Source organism: Nelusetta ayraudi, unplaced genomic scaffold (assembly GCF_046127955.1).
Source record: "Nelusetta ayraudi isolate G7.1 ecotype Tasmania unplaced genomic scaffold, CSIRO-AGI_Nayr_v1 ptg000057l, whole genome shotgun sequence".
Classification (NCBI taxonomy): domain Eukaryota; kingdom Metazoa; phylum Chordata; class Actinopteri; order Tetraodontiformes; family Monacanthidae; genus Nelusetta; species Nelusetta ayraudi.
Genome location: NW_027466107.1, coordinates 2,336,907 through 2,353,668, shown reverse-complemented (window position 1 = coordinate 2,353,668; position 16,762 = coordinate 2,336,907). Strand labels below are relative to the sequence as shown.

Sequence of the window (16,762 nt, the reverse complement as noted above, 5' to 3'; positions counted from 1 at the left end):
CTAGATGAATGAAGAACAAAAGTGCTACTAAAGCCACATATTTTTTATATGATGCGTCAGAAGGTGTTCTTTCTAAAGTAACCGCACCTGTGATTTTTTTTTTTTTTTTTTTTTTTTTTGCATATGTATTGGTAATTTGTTTACCAGATTTGTACAGCGTCTGTTTAAATATAACAAATTTTATATCTATTTATGTATTTAAAAATTCCGCATTTTTCGATTTTATGAAAGCAGGAGCGTTGAAGAGACTCGGAAGTCTTCATAGGGCTGTTTTTTTTTTTGTTTTCGGCCATGTTGTCGTCTCCTTGGTTAAGATGTTTGTATACTTTTGTGTCTTTGTTCTTTGACTACTTCAGTGCGTCGTGGAGAAAGACGTCTGTGACGTCCAGCCGAGCTGCACTTATTGTCGACAAAGCAGGCTGCAGCAGAGAGCAGCAAGCCACAGAGTAGCAACGTCTTGTCCACATGCACATGTCGTATTATTATTTTCATTATTATTATTATTACAACAATAATATTTTACAAATGTAGCTTTTTTATTTATGAATATTTTTTCTTTTCTTTTTTTTGCTCACCATCCTTTGTGTTTGTGTAATGCGGATTCATTGTCAGTCCGCAAGATTCCGACTCGCGCCACAACATTGTTGAGGTTGGGATGTCTTTAAGCTACTGTGAAATTTCAACTCTTCCTGGCTTGTGATTGGCCGGCTCGCCCTTGCTTCCTCTCAGAGGTGGCGTGGCCGAACAGCAGCACGTGCATGTGGACAAGATGATTTTAAAACTCTGTTGGTGTGTACGAAAATGTTTTTTTTGTTGTTGTTTTTTTAATTATACCCACGTAAATGTGAACAGGGACTAAAATTTCGCACAGAATGGTATCAGTTGAAAAATTCAACATATAAATGAATTAAATTATTATAATTATCAGACTCCTTATTTTGAAGATTTATATGTTGGCTTAGAGCTTTTATATTTTGTCCCCCCCTCGACCTATATGAAGATCCAGTACGAGCCTTGGAATTACTACTACTAAGATTTGAATGATAGGATTTAAAGTAACCGTCTATGCAAATTAAATTTGCGTTACCCTAATTTTATTTGAATGCCCATTGTTTAAAATAAGATGATTAAGATTTTTTTTTTAGAGACGTATTAAATTAAATGTGTGACCTATTTTTGATCAAAAACTAAGTAAATTGAACACAATGTTGTGTGTTAATTAACCGCATTTTGGAAGATGAAAAGCAGCAAGCGTGAAATAAGTCCAGCACAGCCTGATTGGAGATGGCGATGTGAAAACTGTGGCTGTGGCATAAAAAGATAATGAACAAGAATCACTATCTGCTGTGTATGTGCGTATTTTGTGTGTGCTTATTTCCCCTCTTAATTATCGGTATTGGTGTCAGCAAAAAATATCTAAAATTGGTTTTAACACTGAGACCAAGTTTTTCAAATTTTTAATTTGAATATTTTTCTTGCTTGTTTGATTTTGTTTGGTATTTTTGACGCATGCTGTCTGCTTTCTGATGGATGTTGTGGTGGCGGAGGATCTTATGAAGCAAGAATGGATGATGCAGTGCAGGGAAACACTCACGCAGCCTGTAGGTGGCGTCGTTTCATGGAGAAAGTCAGTAAACGCCACAGACAGCATCTTTTTTTTTTTTTTTACGTTTCCCTCCTTCCATCTTCGTCTCCAACAAAAGTTTGTTGATTCTGGCTTCATGAAACTCATGCGGGCCGTTCGCCGTGCCTGAAACTAAACGTGCAGTGCAACAGATCTGCTCTCTCTAAATCACTTCAACACCAAAGAGAAAAATAGATTGTAGGCACAGTGTCTTTTAGTTGCCTTTTGCAAACTCACCTGGTGTCAAGCGGCTCTTGAACGACAGACTGCAGTGTCTCTGATGATTCTCTTTCTTTTCCCCTAATCTGAATCATTCGTGGACACGTATCTGCAACAGACTCGAATGAACGTTGAAAGCCAAGCAGAAAGTGACAGAATTTGACACATAAACTCACTCACTCCTTGATAGTTGGTGTTTGAGTTGCTGTGGAATCATCGAGAAAGCCAGAATGCTGTCGCTCGCAGGCTAAATGTTGCAGCACCCAAAAGACAAGAAAAGAAATCTTATTCATAATTGGAATCCGGATTATGAATTATCAATGCAATATTCAGTGAATTCGCTGTCAATGGCACTTTGTTTTTTCTTCTTTTTTTTTTTAAATGATCCACTGTTTAGCACATGATCAGGTCAAATGCCATTGCATTGCCTTGTTTTTTTTGTTTTTACTTTTGGTTGCTTCTTGGTTCATTACAGGCATGTATTTTATTCACATGAGGAAAAAAACTCTTTTTTTCAGTCATTGCTCTGTTTTCTGGGTATTTTTTCTTCTGTACTTTTGTTTATTGAATCAGTTAATTTCCTGTTTCTTGAAGTATTTTTTCCTGTGTAATGTTTCCAAGCAATTAAAACACTAAATGCTTCCATTCATTTCTTGAGAACCCGATGAAATGGAGGCAAACAAGACCCACTTTGTTTTGGGTTTGAGGCCCTGGGAGCCTTAAAAAAAGAAACAGACAAAAAAATTCCAGAAAAACTGACAAAAAAACCTCTGAAAAACTGCATTTTTTCCCCCATGTGAGTGTGGTACACTTCTGTTGGTACTAGAGTGTCAAATGTTACGATCATTTCAGTGAAAGCCCTGAAAGGAAGCCTTTCTCATTTTAGCTCGACAAAATGTATTTAAAATGAAAAACAATAATAAAACAGAGTGCCTTTTTTTGCTATGCTAGATGGGGGTACTTTAATACCAGGGACTTGCTTTATATACTTTTTTGTTTTTTGTTTTAGAATGGAATTCCGTTTGCCTCTATGGGATGTTTCTGTGTAAATATGTACAACTTGAACTGTCATCGACCAGCAGGCAGTCGGGTCAGCGCTCACACAGCCTGAACCGGTTTCTGTCCTCTGAATAGCATTCTTACAGTTTGGACTTTCCTGGACAATAAATACATGCAATAAACCAAGAAGTGAGTCCTCATGGTTATTTACTCAAGTCTCAACTTGCATTTCAGGGAAGGACTGGAGTAGCTTTGCCTCGACTAACATGTACATGCGTGTCCTGTGCTTTTCCTGCAGCATCTTGCAGCATCTTCACATTAGCTGAGCTGCAGAACCATCGATAAACTGATGGCGGCGCTCCTGGTTAACTAGTGAAGTTGGCAAAAAACTGTCAGGCTTGAGTCTCCCTGACGATGCAAAATCTCACGAGCGAATTGAATTGGAAAAAGTTGGGGGATTACTGATGTAGGCGTAATGTTTGACTGACTTCGTAGTGCTTGAATGTGCGTAATGTCTGACTTTAAAGAACGGAAGCAGAGGAAGAATTCTGATGACTCCTGCAGCATCATCTGCCGACCGCCGGCTGAAAGCTGAGCGGTCCATCCCAAACATTGATCTGCTTTTGCTGGTTGCTGACGCATTGATTTTGAATAAATAACGCAACACGAAGCCGAGCTGGTTTCGTCTTGATTATATAAGTTGATCAACACTCAGGGGAGCTGCTCAAAAAGAGAGCTGCAGAAATGACAGCCACTGTGGTGGTGGCGGTGTTGTCGCCCAAAGATTCAATTTTGCTGATGAGACAAATAAAAGCTGATGGCAATAACAAAACAAAAGAATCCTGTTAGTGGTTAGTGCTTTTTTTTTTTCTTTTGAAACACCGTGTTGAGTTTAATCTAACACAATGAAAGTAGTGTTACTTCTGCAAATTCAATTTGAAGCCAAACTCTCACCTTTACCAGCTGTAATCACATTTAAGAGGAATGAAATCTTTTTAATACTTTCTGCTATTTCACTCATGTCTTTTCTGCAAATCATTTTTATAATTTCTCCAGTATTCCCCACACACTGTTAAAACTGAAAGTGCATTTTAACTTGCACTTGTCAATCCAAAACTGTCTCGTCCAAATCGAGCAACCAATCGCCTCATCCGGTTTAGATTCTTTTCCTGTTTGCGTGTGAATTAGCTTTGCCTCTGACCTGAAACACCCTCTCGGCGTTTCCATGGCAACACTGGCAGCCCCTCAGACCCTGTCAAGGTTGGTGCCAATGTATGCAGGATTTCAAATTTCCTACAATTACTCCTGAACAAACACGATTGACGTCAAGAGCTTCACCTCCACGCCGCCTCAGCCGTGGGCGTTAAAATGTGCGGCAACAAGCTTTTTAATGGCTGTCTTCCATTAAATCTCTTGTAGTTTTATGGCTTTATGGATGCACTGGTGTTAAAGCAGCAATGCACAAAATCTTTTCACCGCTGGACGCTGCACTCTACCGGTATACCAAAACAAACTGGTGCAGGTGGAGCAGGAGAACAATGCATGCATGCTACATTGCCTATTGTAAAAAATAAATAAATAAATAAATGTTTTTCCTAAAGAAGAGCATGACACTTGATGCCACCTTTAGTGCAATGTATTTTTTTTGGGGGGAAAAATAAAGTGGTGCTTTTTTATCTCTCAGTTGGATCAATGTCCATATCCCCCGGTGTGCACTTATTGTGACAGCTCACCACAAACCACTTTTCTCTCACACCATTTGGAACATCCAAGGCTCTCTTCTGGACCTCTCTTTTGTTTTGATTTTTGTGTGCAACATGTGGCTGTTTACTTCATCGGCTCGTCGATCAATCTCTGCCTCGCTGATGCCCTCCTGTGGTGACAGAGGACAACACGAAAGTGCAGATTGGTGTTTGCCAATCAATAGGTAGCTGGCTTTTTTTGCTTGGCTGCTTTCGGAGACGTGCCCATTCCTGTCTCCTGGGTCTCCTGTCCTCCGCCCCCTCGCCGCCGCTTTGTTTCCTGCGGGGCTTGTTAAAGTCCAAGTGTTGGCAGAACTCCTCCCTCGGCGAGCAGCCTCGGCTAACTGAGGATGTGCACTGAGATTAAGGGTCAAATTCCCCCCCATCAGGCACTTCCTGGTATTCCTACACTGACTTCATCAATTACAGCGCACTGTACTGCACTGCACTCTCACAGGCTGCAACATCTGATGCAGTAGTATGTATTATATATGTTGCAATAATTTGATGCCATTGCATTATATTGCATTTTTTTTTCATTATTTACTCTCTCTTGGCACTAAGGCTCTGGTCAGATTTTTAAATTCTAATTAAAAACAAAAAATCTCCACAATCTCACGTCAGAAAATAATTTATTTGGTACTTCAAGTACATCGTCTCTGAAAGCGCCATGATAAATATTCAATGAAGTATGTATATTTTCTCCTCTGATCTGCAGCTTTTTGAAAAACAGAACACTGCTTGATACACTGCAGGGAAAGAGGGAAAACTGGTCAGTGACACTGGTGTCTTCCAAGAGGAACGTTGAACCTAACACAACGTGCAGAAAACATTGGGGTCCTCGTGTCGAAGAGCTCTGAGGTAGGAGACAAGATCTGCTTTCATTTACAATAAACATCAATGCAGCGTTTAACGACAAAACCCTCACATGTGAAGCACACAGATCCAAAGTCCGAGTGCATTCAGTGGGAAAGATATTCATTTAAATACATGTGTTTTACACCAAAGAGAAACATGCCGGGAATATAACCTTTCCAAAACACAACTAAAACATGAACACCCTGCTGTGTCCGACTACAAACAAGATGTTCATCACAGCTTACAAAGGTGAAGATGAACTATCTTTTCATTGTAATAAGGAAAATTTTGATGTGTGAAAATTAAAGTCTGCGATGAATTTGTGCACAGCTTTTTTCTAATATATATATATGTATATATATATGCATATAAAAGTATATTTAAGCAACATATACAAGTTATAACAGATAGAACTCGACATGACAGAACAGCATCCGCGTGCAGATACAAAAGGGTCAAATAACAGCAACACTGAAAAACCTACAACTTTAGCTGAGGACTGCAAAAAAGACAAAGTCCAACTCTGAGGTTCTCTGAGGACTGTCCAGGTCACGTCCAGGTCACCTCCAGGTCACCTCCAGGTCACAGTTTCGGTGGAGACAGACTTCAGCTGGAGGATGTCGATCCCAAAAGTCAAAACAAAAATAAAAAAAAACAGGCGGCTAATTTGTATAAATTCTTCTTCAAAGTTTCCGCTTGTGCAGGTGAGATGCAGCAAAGTGTCCCATTGTACAAAGTACCTCAACATTGTTGATTTCTGGACGCTGACTATGGAAGAAAAATCCATCAAAAAGGCCAAAGCACACAACATTATTAAGGCAAAAGGTGTTGGAGGTTGTTTTTTTTTGTTTTTTTTAACTGTTTTGTGTAAACAAACACAGACCTCTGTCATGTCATGACGGCGTAGTGAAGATGTGTTTGGCTGAAGAGTCGGGCGCAGCATCCACTCAAATCAGGCCCAACGCTGAAAACACTGAGTGCTGAAGACTTGGGGAGAGGTGAGGGGGGGGTTGGTGGGCGGACAGCAACAAAAAAAACAAAAAAAACATTTGTCCGTTCACTTTTCTGCTGGGAATCCCTGAATCACCCGCACGTGATAGCTGCGGATCTGCACACCCTGATGACAAACTGGGAAACGCCACAAACAGGCCAATCAAAAGAGCCGATGGAAGATGGATGGGTGCCGCCGCTGGTGGGATTTTCATCCCCCTGCTCCCCCAGTCAGGTCTGGTGCTGGAAGGGCAGGTTCAGCGTCACCGTGGCCTCCCTGGGCTCCGCCCTCGGCCGCCGGCTGGCCATCTCGCACTCGTTCTGCCGCGCGTGCTGCTCCTCGTGCATGTGCGACACCTCGGTGGAGCCGCCGCCCTCGAAGCCCGGCACCGTGTTGGCCACGTGCACCACGTGCACCTTGTTGCGGCCGCTCTTGCTCAGCAGGCAGCTGAAGACCTTCTTGAAGCCCTTGCGGAAGTGCTTGGAGACCAGCGCGTAGACGATGGGGTTGACGCAGGAGTTGGCGTAGGCCATGCAGTGCGAGAGGATGCGGAAGGCGTAGGTGGTCTGGTTGAAGGGGAAGTCGCCGTACAGGTAGCACAGGATGACCACGTGGTACGGCAGCCAGCAGATGCAGAAGAGCACGGTGACGATGATGATCATCTTGGTCACCTTGCGCTTGGCCCGTTTGGACTCCGACATGCCGTCCAGCGGGTCGACGGCCGTCCACAGGAACTTGATGGTGCGGGTGTAGGAGAGGCTGACCACCAGCACGGGCACGATGTAGCCCACCAGGAAGGTGCACGTGTCCAGCACCTTGCGGCTCTGCTCGCCCCAGCCGGGGATGCACACCGTGCTGTTGGCGTAGTCGATCAGGTCGTAGTAGCCCAGGTAGGGGCCGGCGAACACCAGGGAGAGGCCCCAGATGATCACTATGGCCACCACCGCGTTGCGAGGGGTGCGCAGCTCCCGGGAGCGCAGGGGGTAGCGGATGGCCAAGTACCTGACACAGAACAAGGCACTGGGTTCAATCACAGCGGGCCTCTGAGAGAGTTCGGCATGCGTCTGGTTCCTCGTTGTTGTTAAAGATTCAGTTTAATCTTTTGTGTGTGGAACTTTTTGGGTAAATGATTTAAGATGAGCCCATTTTAGTTCCAACACTCTACTCTGTATTTTTCATCTCCAACCCATGCATTCAATTGTCCAATAGACGTCTCCGTATCCCCCAGAAAAAGTGCATTTAGCCCTCTGTTTACAGCCTCCAGCTACAATTCCAGCCTTTATTCAGGTTTTTCACAGTGTTTAGATACAGAGACGAGGTATCCCCCAGAAGGAGGAGCCGACAAGTTAAAAACATCTGTCTTTCATTCAATTGTAATTCTAATGGGATTTTTTTCTCCTCCTTGTCAAGTATGACAGCCAGAGGAGGGAGTGTGACTGGAGGACAGTCTCCTTCCTCTTCCTCCCAAGGCAGAGATTGTGAATTAACAAGCTCTAAATCCGGCTCGGCCATGGAGGACTCTTCAGCCGGTGCTTGTAAGGAAGCCTCCTCTTTAGCTGGTCTTGGCAGAAACGAGTTACTGCTGATGTGACTAAACCCTCGGATGCACCTCAAGATCTTCCTCCGAGGGCGTCACTGTTTTCTGTTTTGTTTCGCTTTGCAAAAGCCAGTAATTTTACTTGAATCGTGAAACTATGAAATTTGTGTTGTCATTAGAGATTATGAAAAATTGCAGCCTTGTCTGTGCTCTATTTAGAGGTCATCATCTAAATTTTTAGTAGTTTTAAAGGGAATACTTAATGTTTGATCTCACGGGTAAAGTCCAAAGTAAAGTGTGAGGGTGTGAAATTGCAGCTGCCCACTACGCTGTGTGTGTGTGTGTGTGTGTGTGTGTGTATGTGTGTGTGTGTGTGTGTGTGTGTGTGTGTGTGTGTGTGTGTGTGTGTGTGTGTGTGCAAGTGCTGCTCAGTCAGGCCGAGCTGTGATTTTATTCCTGCCGGGGCTTCCTGGGCTTGAGTGCAATGCCCAGCTTTACTTTTCTTTCTTCCCTGACTTGTTGTTTTTCAGAACCGGGAGGGTGAGAAGAGGAAGACAGCAGACATGTATTGACCTGTGAATTCTGGGGCACCTGCACTTTTCTGGTCAGGGAACGTCTGGCTGGCAGGATGGAAAAGCAAACTCAACACAGTCTGAATCCTCCAGGGTGTGAACACACAGTGTTCGCAGAGAGAAGCCTGCTGTTAGATGCGTTTATTCTTTTGCCTCAGTCAGAGCATAACCAGACACTCTGGAAGGCACCCGGAGTCATGGAGGAGACCAGTGGTCCAGCGTTCTTCTTTCAGAATCATACTGTAGGCTACTAGGATGAACGTGTGAAATAAATCCCATGAAAATCCACAAAGAAACATCTCCATGTTCGGTTTATTTACAGCCATTGAGCTCTACCATCCGCTGGCCTGTCATAGAAGATCCCTCATTCATTGCCTCTGTGGCCTTCAACTGCTATTTCTGCTGTTCACAGCCTGAAAGATTTTCTTTTTTTTGTCTATTAAGCCTTGACCTCCTGCTAATAAGCAGACGGCCATGGAGACTCACTAATAAATGGCATTTGCTAATATACCATACATGTATACATAAGCAATTCCTTTCTTTACCATTATTTATAATTCAATGTAACTGTGCACCTCATCAGTCTGACTGTGCACACTTGCCACATTAGGCGGCACAGTATTGTTGTGAAAACTCAATAGTTTATCGTTAATCGTTGCACAGCGCGCCCTTATTATACAGTTGCATAGTTGTTATTTACAAGGATGCGTTTAAGGGCCACGCCTGCCATCTGGCCCACCGCTCCTGCCGCAGGCTGTCAAATAAACGGTTGGTGTCTAATTTCTTCTCCGTCTAATCAAACAATACAGAGCCTCAATTTATTCCATCCTGGCCAGCAGCAAATCTGTCGGGATTCATTTGTTTTTTCCATCATGTGCGGACGATGCATACGTGGGAGCGTGTGCGTGTGTGTGTGTGTGTGTGTGTGCATGTGTGTTAGATATTCAAATTCTTCCAAAACGGAATTACATAACTAAAGAAAACCTGTGTATCTATGTTGAATTAATTTGGATGAAGCAGCAGAGCAGGTTTTGTTTTTTCTCCCACAAAACTGGAGGTTTCCTTATTAAAAAAAAAAAAAAAAAAGAGCAAAGAATGATAGAAAACCTTTTCTTCAGGCCTGACTGACTAGTTGCTTTACTCCACTGGACGCAATCTGATTGGCCCGTACTGAGGATTACGGACTGAACGCTCGTCCTTGTACATTTTTGTTTTTTGTAGATTTAATGTGAACTACGCATTCTTAAAGTTGTCTGTGAATACAATCCCCCCCCCCCCCATGTGAAATATATATCGCATTGTCACATAAAACATACCACTTAATTTGTTGGATTATTTCTCTATTTTTTTAAAATTAATTTTGGAACGATACAAACTCTGCAAACGCATCACATCGCAACAGATGAAAGGTTTGAGACTTCATTTTTGGCGTTAACGTGAAAGAAAACGTTTGTACTCACTGCCATTTGCCGCTTGGTATAAACCTACCTGTCCACGGAGACGGCGGCGAGCGTGAAGCTGCTGGCGTACATGGTGAGGTTGATGAAGAAGTGCACCGCCTTGCACATGAAGGAACCGAACACCCAGTCCTCCAGCGAGTAGATGGTGGCTTGGAAAGGCACGCAGAAGATGATGAAGAAGAAGTCGGCCACGCTCAGGTTGAGTATGAACAGGTTGGTGGTGTTGTAGCCCACCTGGCCGCTCCGCAGGAGCACGGCCAGCACCAGGCTGTTGCCCACCGTGCCCAGCAGGAAGATGAGGGAGAAGACCACCGACACGATCACGCTGGTGGGGTTCAGCTGGTAGCTCTCGGAGACGTTCGCCGGCACGGCCGTCCTGGCCAAGTCCTCAAGGTCCGACATGGTGCCGCGCTGGAATTGGGAGAAGAGGAAGAACAAACAGGTGTTAGAATCCACAAGTGTGTCAGTGAACCTCCTGTAAATGAGAAAGGTCCATCTTTTTCAGTATATGCTGCTGTTTGATATGCACTCTCAAATAAGAATGTTAATATTGAAGAGGAGCACGGCTCAACCAGGACCCCCTCGGGAAAGTGATTTTTAATCTCGATGGGATTTTCCTGGTGAAATAAATCCAAAAAATGAAAAACAGCCAGCAAATGTTTGGACTGTGTAATAATTGCTAATGCACTAATGTGATGTCACAAGGGGCCTTGACAGCTCTACCGGGGTTAGTGATCACACCCTCAACCAGGAGTTGACTCCACCCTCTGGGATCGCCTGGGTTAAGTGCAACAAGGCATCAGGAAGCTAATGTCCAGCATTTAAACAACAGGCTGCAAACAGAGAGCTAAATACGCTGCTTTCTGGAATTCTACTAAAGTCCAGCTTGAAAAATAAAGATCTGGAAATCACACAGGACCGTTAATGGCGTGGGAGAGTGATGACAGCCTGGGGGGCACCGACAGATTTCCGCTGCCAATTAATTCCGAGTCGCTGCCCAGACAACATTAAAGACGGACGGAAGTTTGGAAGCAGTTTTTAATGAGCTGTGGATGTCCAGTCGGAGCAGAGGCACTGTGTGAAGAAAGGCTGCCTCACACTGCTCTCCCCAGAGAATTCACTTCACGCAGAAACATTGGAAAGCATGCGTGTGTGTGTGTGTGTGTGTGTGTGTGTGTGTGTGTGTGTGTGTGTGTGTGTGTGTGTGTGTGTGTGTGTGTGTGTGTGTGTGTTCGCAGAGACCATCTGAAGGCTTTGGAGGCGAGCTGAAAGGGTGTTCGGTTCTGAGCCGTTCGGAGGAGCTGAATCACCGCCGTGCTCACCTGAGGGAAGCTGCTGCCAACCACTTCACTCTGAAGATGTTGGCAGAGCTCCTGACGCTCTGCAGTGTCTGTGTGACGTCAGCAGAACCTTCCAGGATAACCATTTTTTTCTTCCAAAAAAATTGCTCCATCGGTGAGCAACGTGTGCTGCATGACAAGCTTGTTGGTGCGACACCGCATCAGCTGAATATGATCATTATCATTTTGAGCGACTTCCGTCAACCAAGCATGCAGCCACTGCTCTGATCTGGTCTGATCCGATCACAGTGATTCGCAGCCGAGTTGACGCAGGAGTTCATCGTGCTGATTTGGAAGGAAAACACAATGAAAATGTGATGCAGGCTTCACAGAGCCACTCGGTCATCGACGTCTCCTTAATAGATTTATTCATCGGTGGAAAGGAACTCGTTCGATATGGATTCTACCTGGAGGTCCTTTTTTGTCTTGACTGAATCAATATTCGATCCCACCCAATTGTGTTTATTACCGCTGATGAAAAACATCTGCCGTGTCACTCGCTGGGGAACAAACCTCAGCCTTCCTCCTCATCTGATCAGACTGCTCTCCCTGACAGAGGACCCTCGATGAGCCATCTGAGTGAATTAATGCAGCGGCTCGTTATTCCACCCCGATCCCTCAACTGACTCACACCTCAAGCCTCGAGAGGAATCAAGTTCTCCACCGGCACACGACGGCAGGAATGTGATGGCAGAATCAAGTCTGGGGGGTGATTATGCGACCTGGCAGGTTTGACTGAACCTGTTGCGGTCTCGTCTCGGCTACACGAGATGAATAATTCACAAGCTTGTGATGTCAATCAAAGCAGAAACAGGTCAGTGGAATCCAAACACACTTGGCATTTAAAAGAGAGGTATTCCCTTTCTTTTCAAAGCGCCGCTCAAACTTCAGATGTTTAATTCCTTGGATGTTAAGTACCCGCGTGAACGTGATAATTAATTAAACATTTAAAACCCCATTGTGTTTGACTGTGTGCAGATAAAGTGAGATCCCGACAGGAGCAGACAGACTCTCCTTGGTTTTTCTCCCCCTTCAATCCCCTCCGTGGAGGAAAATCACGACTGATGCTGCCTGATTTTCCCACTGCAGTGGAGCGTTGTGGGATCAAGTCGTGTGTTGCGGGAGTCCCGAGGGGGACTCACCGGCTGCGGGGATGAACACGGAGCTGCCAGTGAGTGTGCGTGCGGGGGTCGTGTGGAGACGCTCGTTAAACAACAACAAGCCATAATAATAAAAATGATAAAAGAGGGCAGGTGGAGCGGGGGGGGGGGGGAAGAAGCCCGAGCAGTTTTTAGGCGCTGCAGTCAGCAGACACACACACACACACACACACACACACACACACACACACACACACACACACACACACATAACACAACATTAAAGCATCACTCATCAGACCCGCACTGGGCAGATGAATGAATAAACTTTAAGACTTAGTGGGGGATCCATCATGCTGTCACAGTGGGAGGATGATTTGTTTGTCCATCATGCAAATTGCAAATCCAACATTCCTGCATCCACATGAAGAGCAGAATGAGATGAACCTACCGCGCTGCTGCCTCTGCTGCTGCTGCTGCTCCTGCTGCTGCTCCTGCTGCTGCTCCTGCTGCTGCTGCTGCTTCAGCGCTCTCCTCCGGCAGCCACTGGCCCCAGTACTGTAGACCTGAGCAGACCTGCCCTGGGCAGGAAGCTCATCTCCTCACACTCCAGGCTCCGGTGTGGTCACGCCGGTGTGCAGCTCTGTCTGCCCGCCTTCCTCGCTGCTGCTGCTGCTGCTGCTGCTGTCTTGCTCTCTCTCTACCTCCCTCCCTCCCTCCCTCTGAGAACTCCGCCTCCTTCATATTCACTTGAAAGTCAACATGCCGCTGCAGGAGGGACTGCAGAGGGGGGGAAGAGGAGGTCTGGAGCAGGAGGGGATGACGACGATGTTGACGATTCTGTCAGGATTCAGGATTTAAGAGACAGGATTGAGGATTGAGGATTTAACTGTCAGAATCAAGGATTTAAGAGTCAGCATTCAGGAGTCAGGATTCAGGATTCACAAGTCAGGATTCAGGATTCAGGAGTGAGGATTCACTTTCTGATTGGGTTCTTACAAGGGAGCATGACAGTGTAAAGCAAACAGCATGCTGAACGCCTCTCCTGATGAGTCACGATTTCTGTTGTGACATTTGGATGACAGAGTCAGGATTTTTTTTTTGGTGTAAACAACACAGAAGCGGATCGATCCCGCCTCGGCGCCCACGCCTCATTGTTGTTGTTACAGAAATACCATGGCTGCTGCTGCTGCTGCTGCAACTCAGAGCTGTAATAACAGACATTATGATCTGATAGTAGGGGAGATTGATTCATCATTGGTGAGCCCAGGGCTTCCCTGGCTTCCTCTCAGCTGCATGATCACTCTGAGCCACAGAGTCACTGACATCCAGTGTGGAGGTCTCCGAGGCTGGCAGCTGTGCACCATACACCGTCTACTGATAACGTGCAGAAACAAAGGAAACAAAGAGGCACAACAGACTCTCAGTTCAAGGTGGGAAGAGATGCTTCACGTGTAGGACTGTGACTGCAGTTGAGTCTGAATTCAAACCTTACACACTACTGTGTGTAAGGTTGAAGAAAATAAAGAAAACTATTTTCCAGCTCCGGCAGCAGTCGCTTGGTGCTGGGATTCCTCTGCTCAGGGTCAACAAAAGCCTCTACTTTCTGTGTCACCGAGATAAAGAGACGCAGTTCTTAGAGGTTGAAAGATTAGTCGGAATTGAAGTAGCAGCCATCTACTACTCGGCCGCAAATGCCGGGGGACATTTACCGAAGCACACAACAGTTCGATGGCGGGAAGGTCGGAGTGACCGCAATTTTAATAGCCGGCAAATGAGACAATGCCATCCGAGTATTTCACCAGCCCAGTGGGTGAAGATGAAGACGTAAAGATGCTTTTGGTCAGCGGTGCCATTTATGTTGGGACCTGAAGAACCAGGCGGACTCATTCAGCCAGCAGGAGACAACATGACACGGCTGCCTGGCTTCTCCTCAGGAGGCTGCAGTGGGTGCTGAATCTCCCAAACACGACAGCAGGCAAGCAGTGCAGCAGTATCATCTCAGGGTCTGGCCCACATATGCCTCCATTTCACTGGCAGAGGCTGGAATTCTTCATTCCCCACAACAAAACTCCAAAAAGAGCATGCGAACTGGAAAAATATGATGCTTGTTGAATTCTTTGGAAGGATGCACTACTCCTTAAATGCACTCCTCTGGCGCTACAGCCCGGCCTTTGTGTCGGCCGCCACCCACCCGTCCATCCCTCAACCAGCCAAGTGTGGGCGCAACACCATCACTCAGCGCTTCAATTAGCGGCGGTGAAAAAGGCCAAGCACTTTTTCTTTTCCTTTTCTTTTTTTCACGATGTGGTCCTGATGACTGGGCTCATGGCGTTAACGGGTCACTCGCCAGCCAGTCTGATGTTAAAACCTGGTGCACAAGGGCAGAGGAGGAGGAGCAGGAGGAGGTCGCATTGATGCCTCGCGACCTTCGACCTGACGTGTTTCTGCAGCCTCCTGTTCCCGGACGGGAAGGAGACTTCTTGTCTGAGCTGCTGTCAGCTGACACAAAGACACAGCAGAGTTCTCGGTAAACAACACCTGTGTATAAAACAAAACAACCCAGATCATCATCCATCATCAGACATCTGGTGCAGACATGAATAGCAGCCTCTTCAGCAGCTCTGTGTTTTTTCTGTTCTCATTTTCTTACCTCTTAGTTACTTTTTTAATTCTCTGAAAACCTCGTGAATTTCTCGAGAGGATGAAGAAAGTATCTATCCATCTATCCATCCATCCATCCATCCATCCATCTACCTGTCTATCTTCCAACATCCTGCCTCATCTTGTTGGTGCTCAAAGGAATCACTCATTGTCAAGCTAAAAAAAGAAAAGAAAAAAAGAACGGTGGGAAATTACATTCTATCTATACTTTTATTGCTGTCTCCCCTGTGTTACATCCACCGTTTAGGATCTTACAAAGTTGCCTTCCAGAGAGAATAGAATGCAATTTTCCACTGGCTCCTTCTGAGGACTCTCAATTATACTGAAGAGGGAGAAAACACATCTGGGTCCAGGGTCTGGACCCACAATGGAGTAGGGCCTGAATGCGCAGCAAATTAACATTCAAGAAGAAGAAGGAAGGGAAAAAAAAGATCCTCTGGGTGTTGTTTCGTAGGAATGTAACCATGGCAACCTCAGAAGGACGGTGAAAAAAAAAACCTTGGGATTGATTTCTACCTCCAACAAAAGAGGAAAGACCGACTTTTTTTTTTTTTATTATTCGCTGGACCGTCAATTATTAAAGGTAGCTTCAGGCTGCTGCAGTCAGAATTCCCCTATGCTAATCTCAAACTTTTCTCTGTGGAATTTAACAAAAAGGAGAGAATCAGGTTGGATTTTTTTTCTCTTTTAACCAGCAACAAGACCTGCAAATGAAAATATGGCCCATGGCAGAACTCGCAAGTCGTCATCTCCCGAGGTTTCATCCATCATTTGTCAAATGTGAAATCTCTATTTTTGCACACAATCTCTGAGATGATGCAAGAACACTGTGAAGCTCATGTGTGATTCACCAAACAAAAAGAGTCATCAGACAGCCGGCTATTTTTTTTCTTCTTCAGTGTCTCCACCGGTCCTGAGAGTCATCCCAACGCGGTGACCTCAGAGGAAATTGTCAACGTGTCTGGGACGGTGTGACAAACTCACCTTTGATCTTGATGACAGGGAAATCTACAGAGGCGAGGACCCGCTGTGCACGGACGTCAGTCAGCTGGACTGTAAAAAGTCAGACTGGAAAGCAGCAAAACTAGTTAGTGTTTATAGAATCCACATTGGGAGCCTGTAAAATGAGCCAGAAACAGGAAAGGCTCGGTCCTTTCCTTCCAACGCTTGCTCCACTTTTTCTTGAACGCTTGTGCTGCCCCTTTGTGACATCACAAAGGGGCATGGATACCTCTCCCAGGTTTCTGACACACACTTCCCAGTCAGGTTTTTGGCTCTGCCCTCTGAACCGCCTCGTTTCCATCCCCGTTTGAACGTGTGGAGAGTCGGGTTATGATTTAAAGTGTGACTCTGATCAAAAACATTTATAAACACCTATCGTATGGGACCTGTCGCACTGACATCCAACGTCTGCGATGCTGTGACTTGAACAAACCTAAAATTTCAGTTGGCATTTAGCTTTGAGACGAGCCTGACCTGAGCTGTTCTGTTCCTGCCGCAGCTATTTTAAGCAGCACACTGTCTCAGGGAAGATTCTAGATGGAACTCAGAGTGGGAACAACTATGTCTGCAGTTTCTGAAGTGACCCAGTTCTTTTTTTCTCTCCCCCTGTTTTTCGCTCCGCCCCTCTGAGAAAGAGAGTCTGTCTGCGGCCTC

At 45.3% G+C, this 16,762-nt stretch overlaps 1 protein-coding gene and 1 long non-coding RNA gene across 2 annotated transcripts in view; one reads left to right on the top strand and one right to left on the bottom strand.

Moving 5' to 3' along the window:
* The window catches only part of LOC142896876 (uncharacterized), a 267,438-nt gene that overhangs the window by 93,628 nt on the left and 157,048 nt on the right, over positions 1–16,762 (top strand). The gene's annotated exons all lie outside the window — the stretch shown is intronic.
* Positions 5,200–11,540, bottom strand: galr2b (galanin receptor 2b). Its single transcript, XM_076038716.1, has 2 exons — positions 10,031–11,540; positions 5,200–7,435 (listed from the first exon to the last, which is right to left on the bottom strand). The coding sequence occupies exons 1-2, from the start codon at positions 10,402–10,404 to the stop codon at positions 6,664–6,666; spliced, it is 1,146 nt and encodes a 381-aa protein (XP_075894831.1). The 5' UTR covers positions 10,405–11,540; the 3' UTR covers positions 5,200–6,663.

What these genes read in the sequence shown, in the direction of transcription:
- galr2b (XM_076038716.1), bottom strand. Translation starts at nt 10,404, where the DNA reads ATGTCGGACCTTGAGGACTTGGCCAGGACGGCCGTGCCGGCGAACGTC. An exon ending in GCCGCCGTCTCCGTGGACAG is followed by an intron (nt 7,436 to 10,030) that starts GTAGGTTTATAC and finishes GTTCTGTGTCAG; the next exon opens with GTACTTGGCCATCCGCTACC.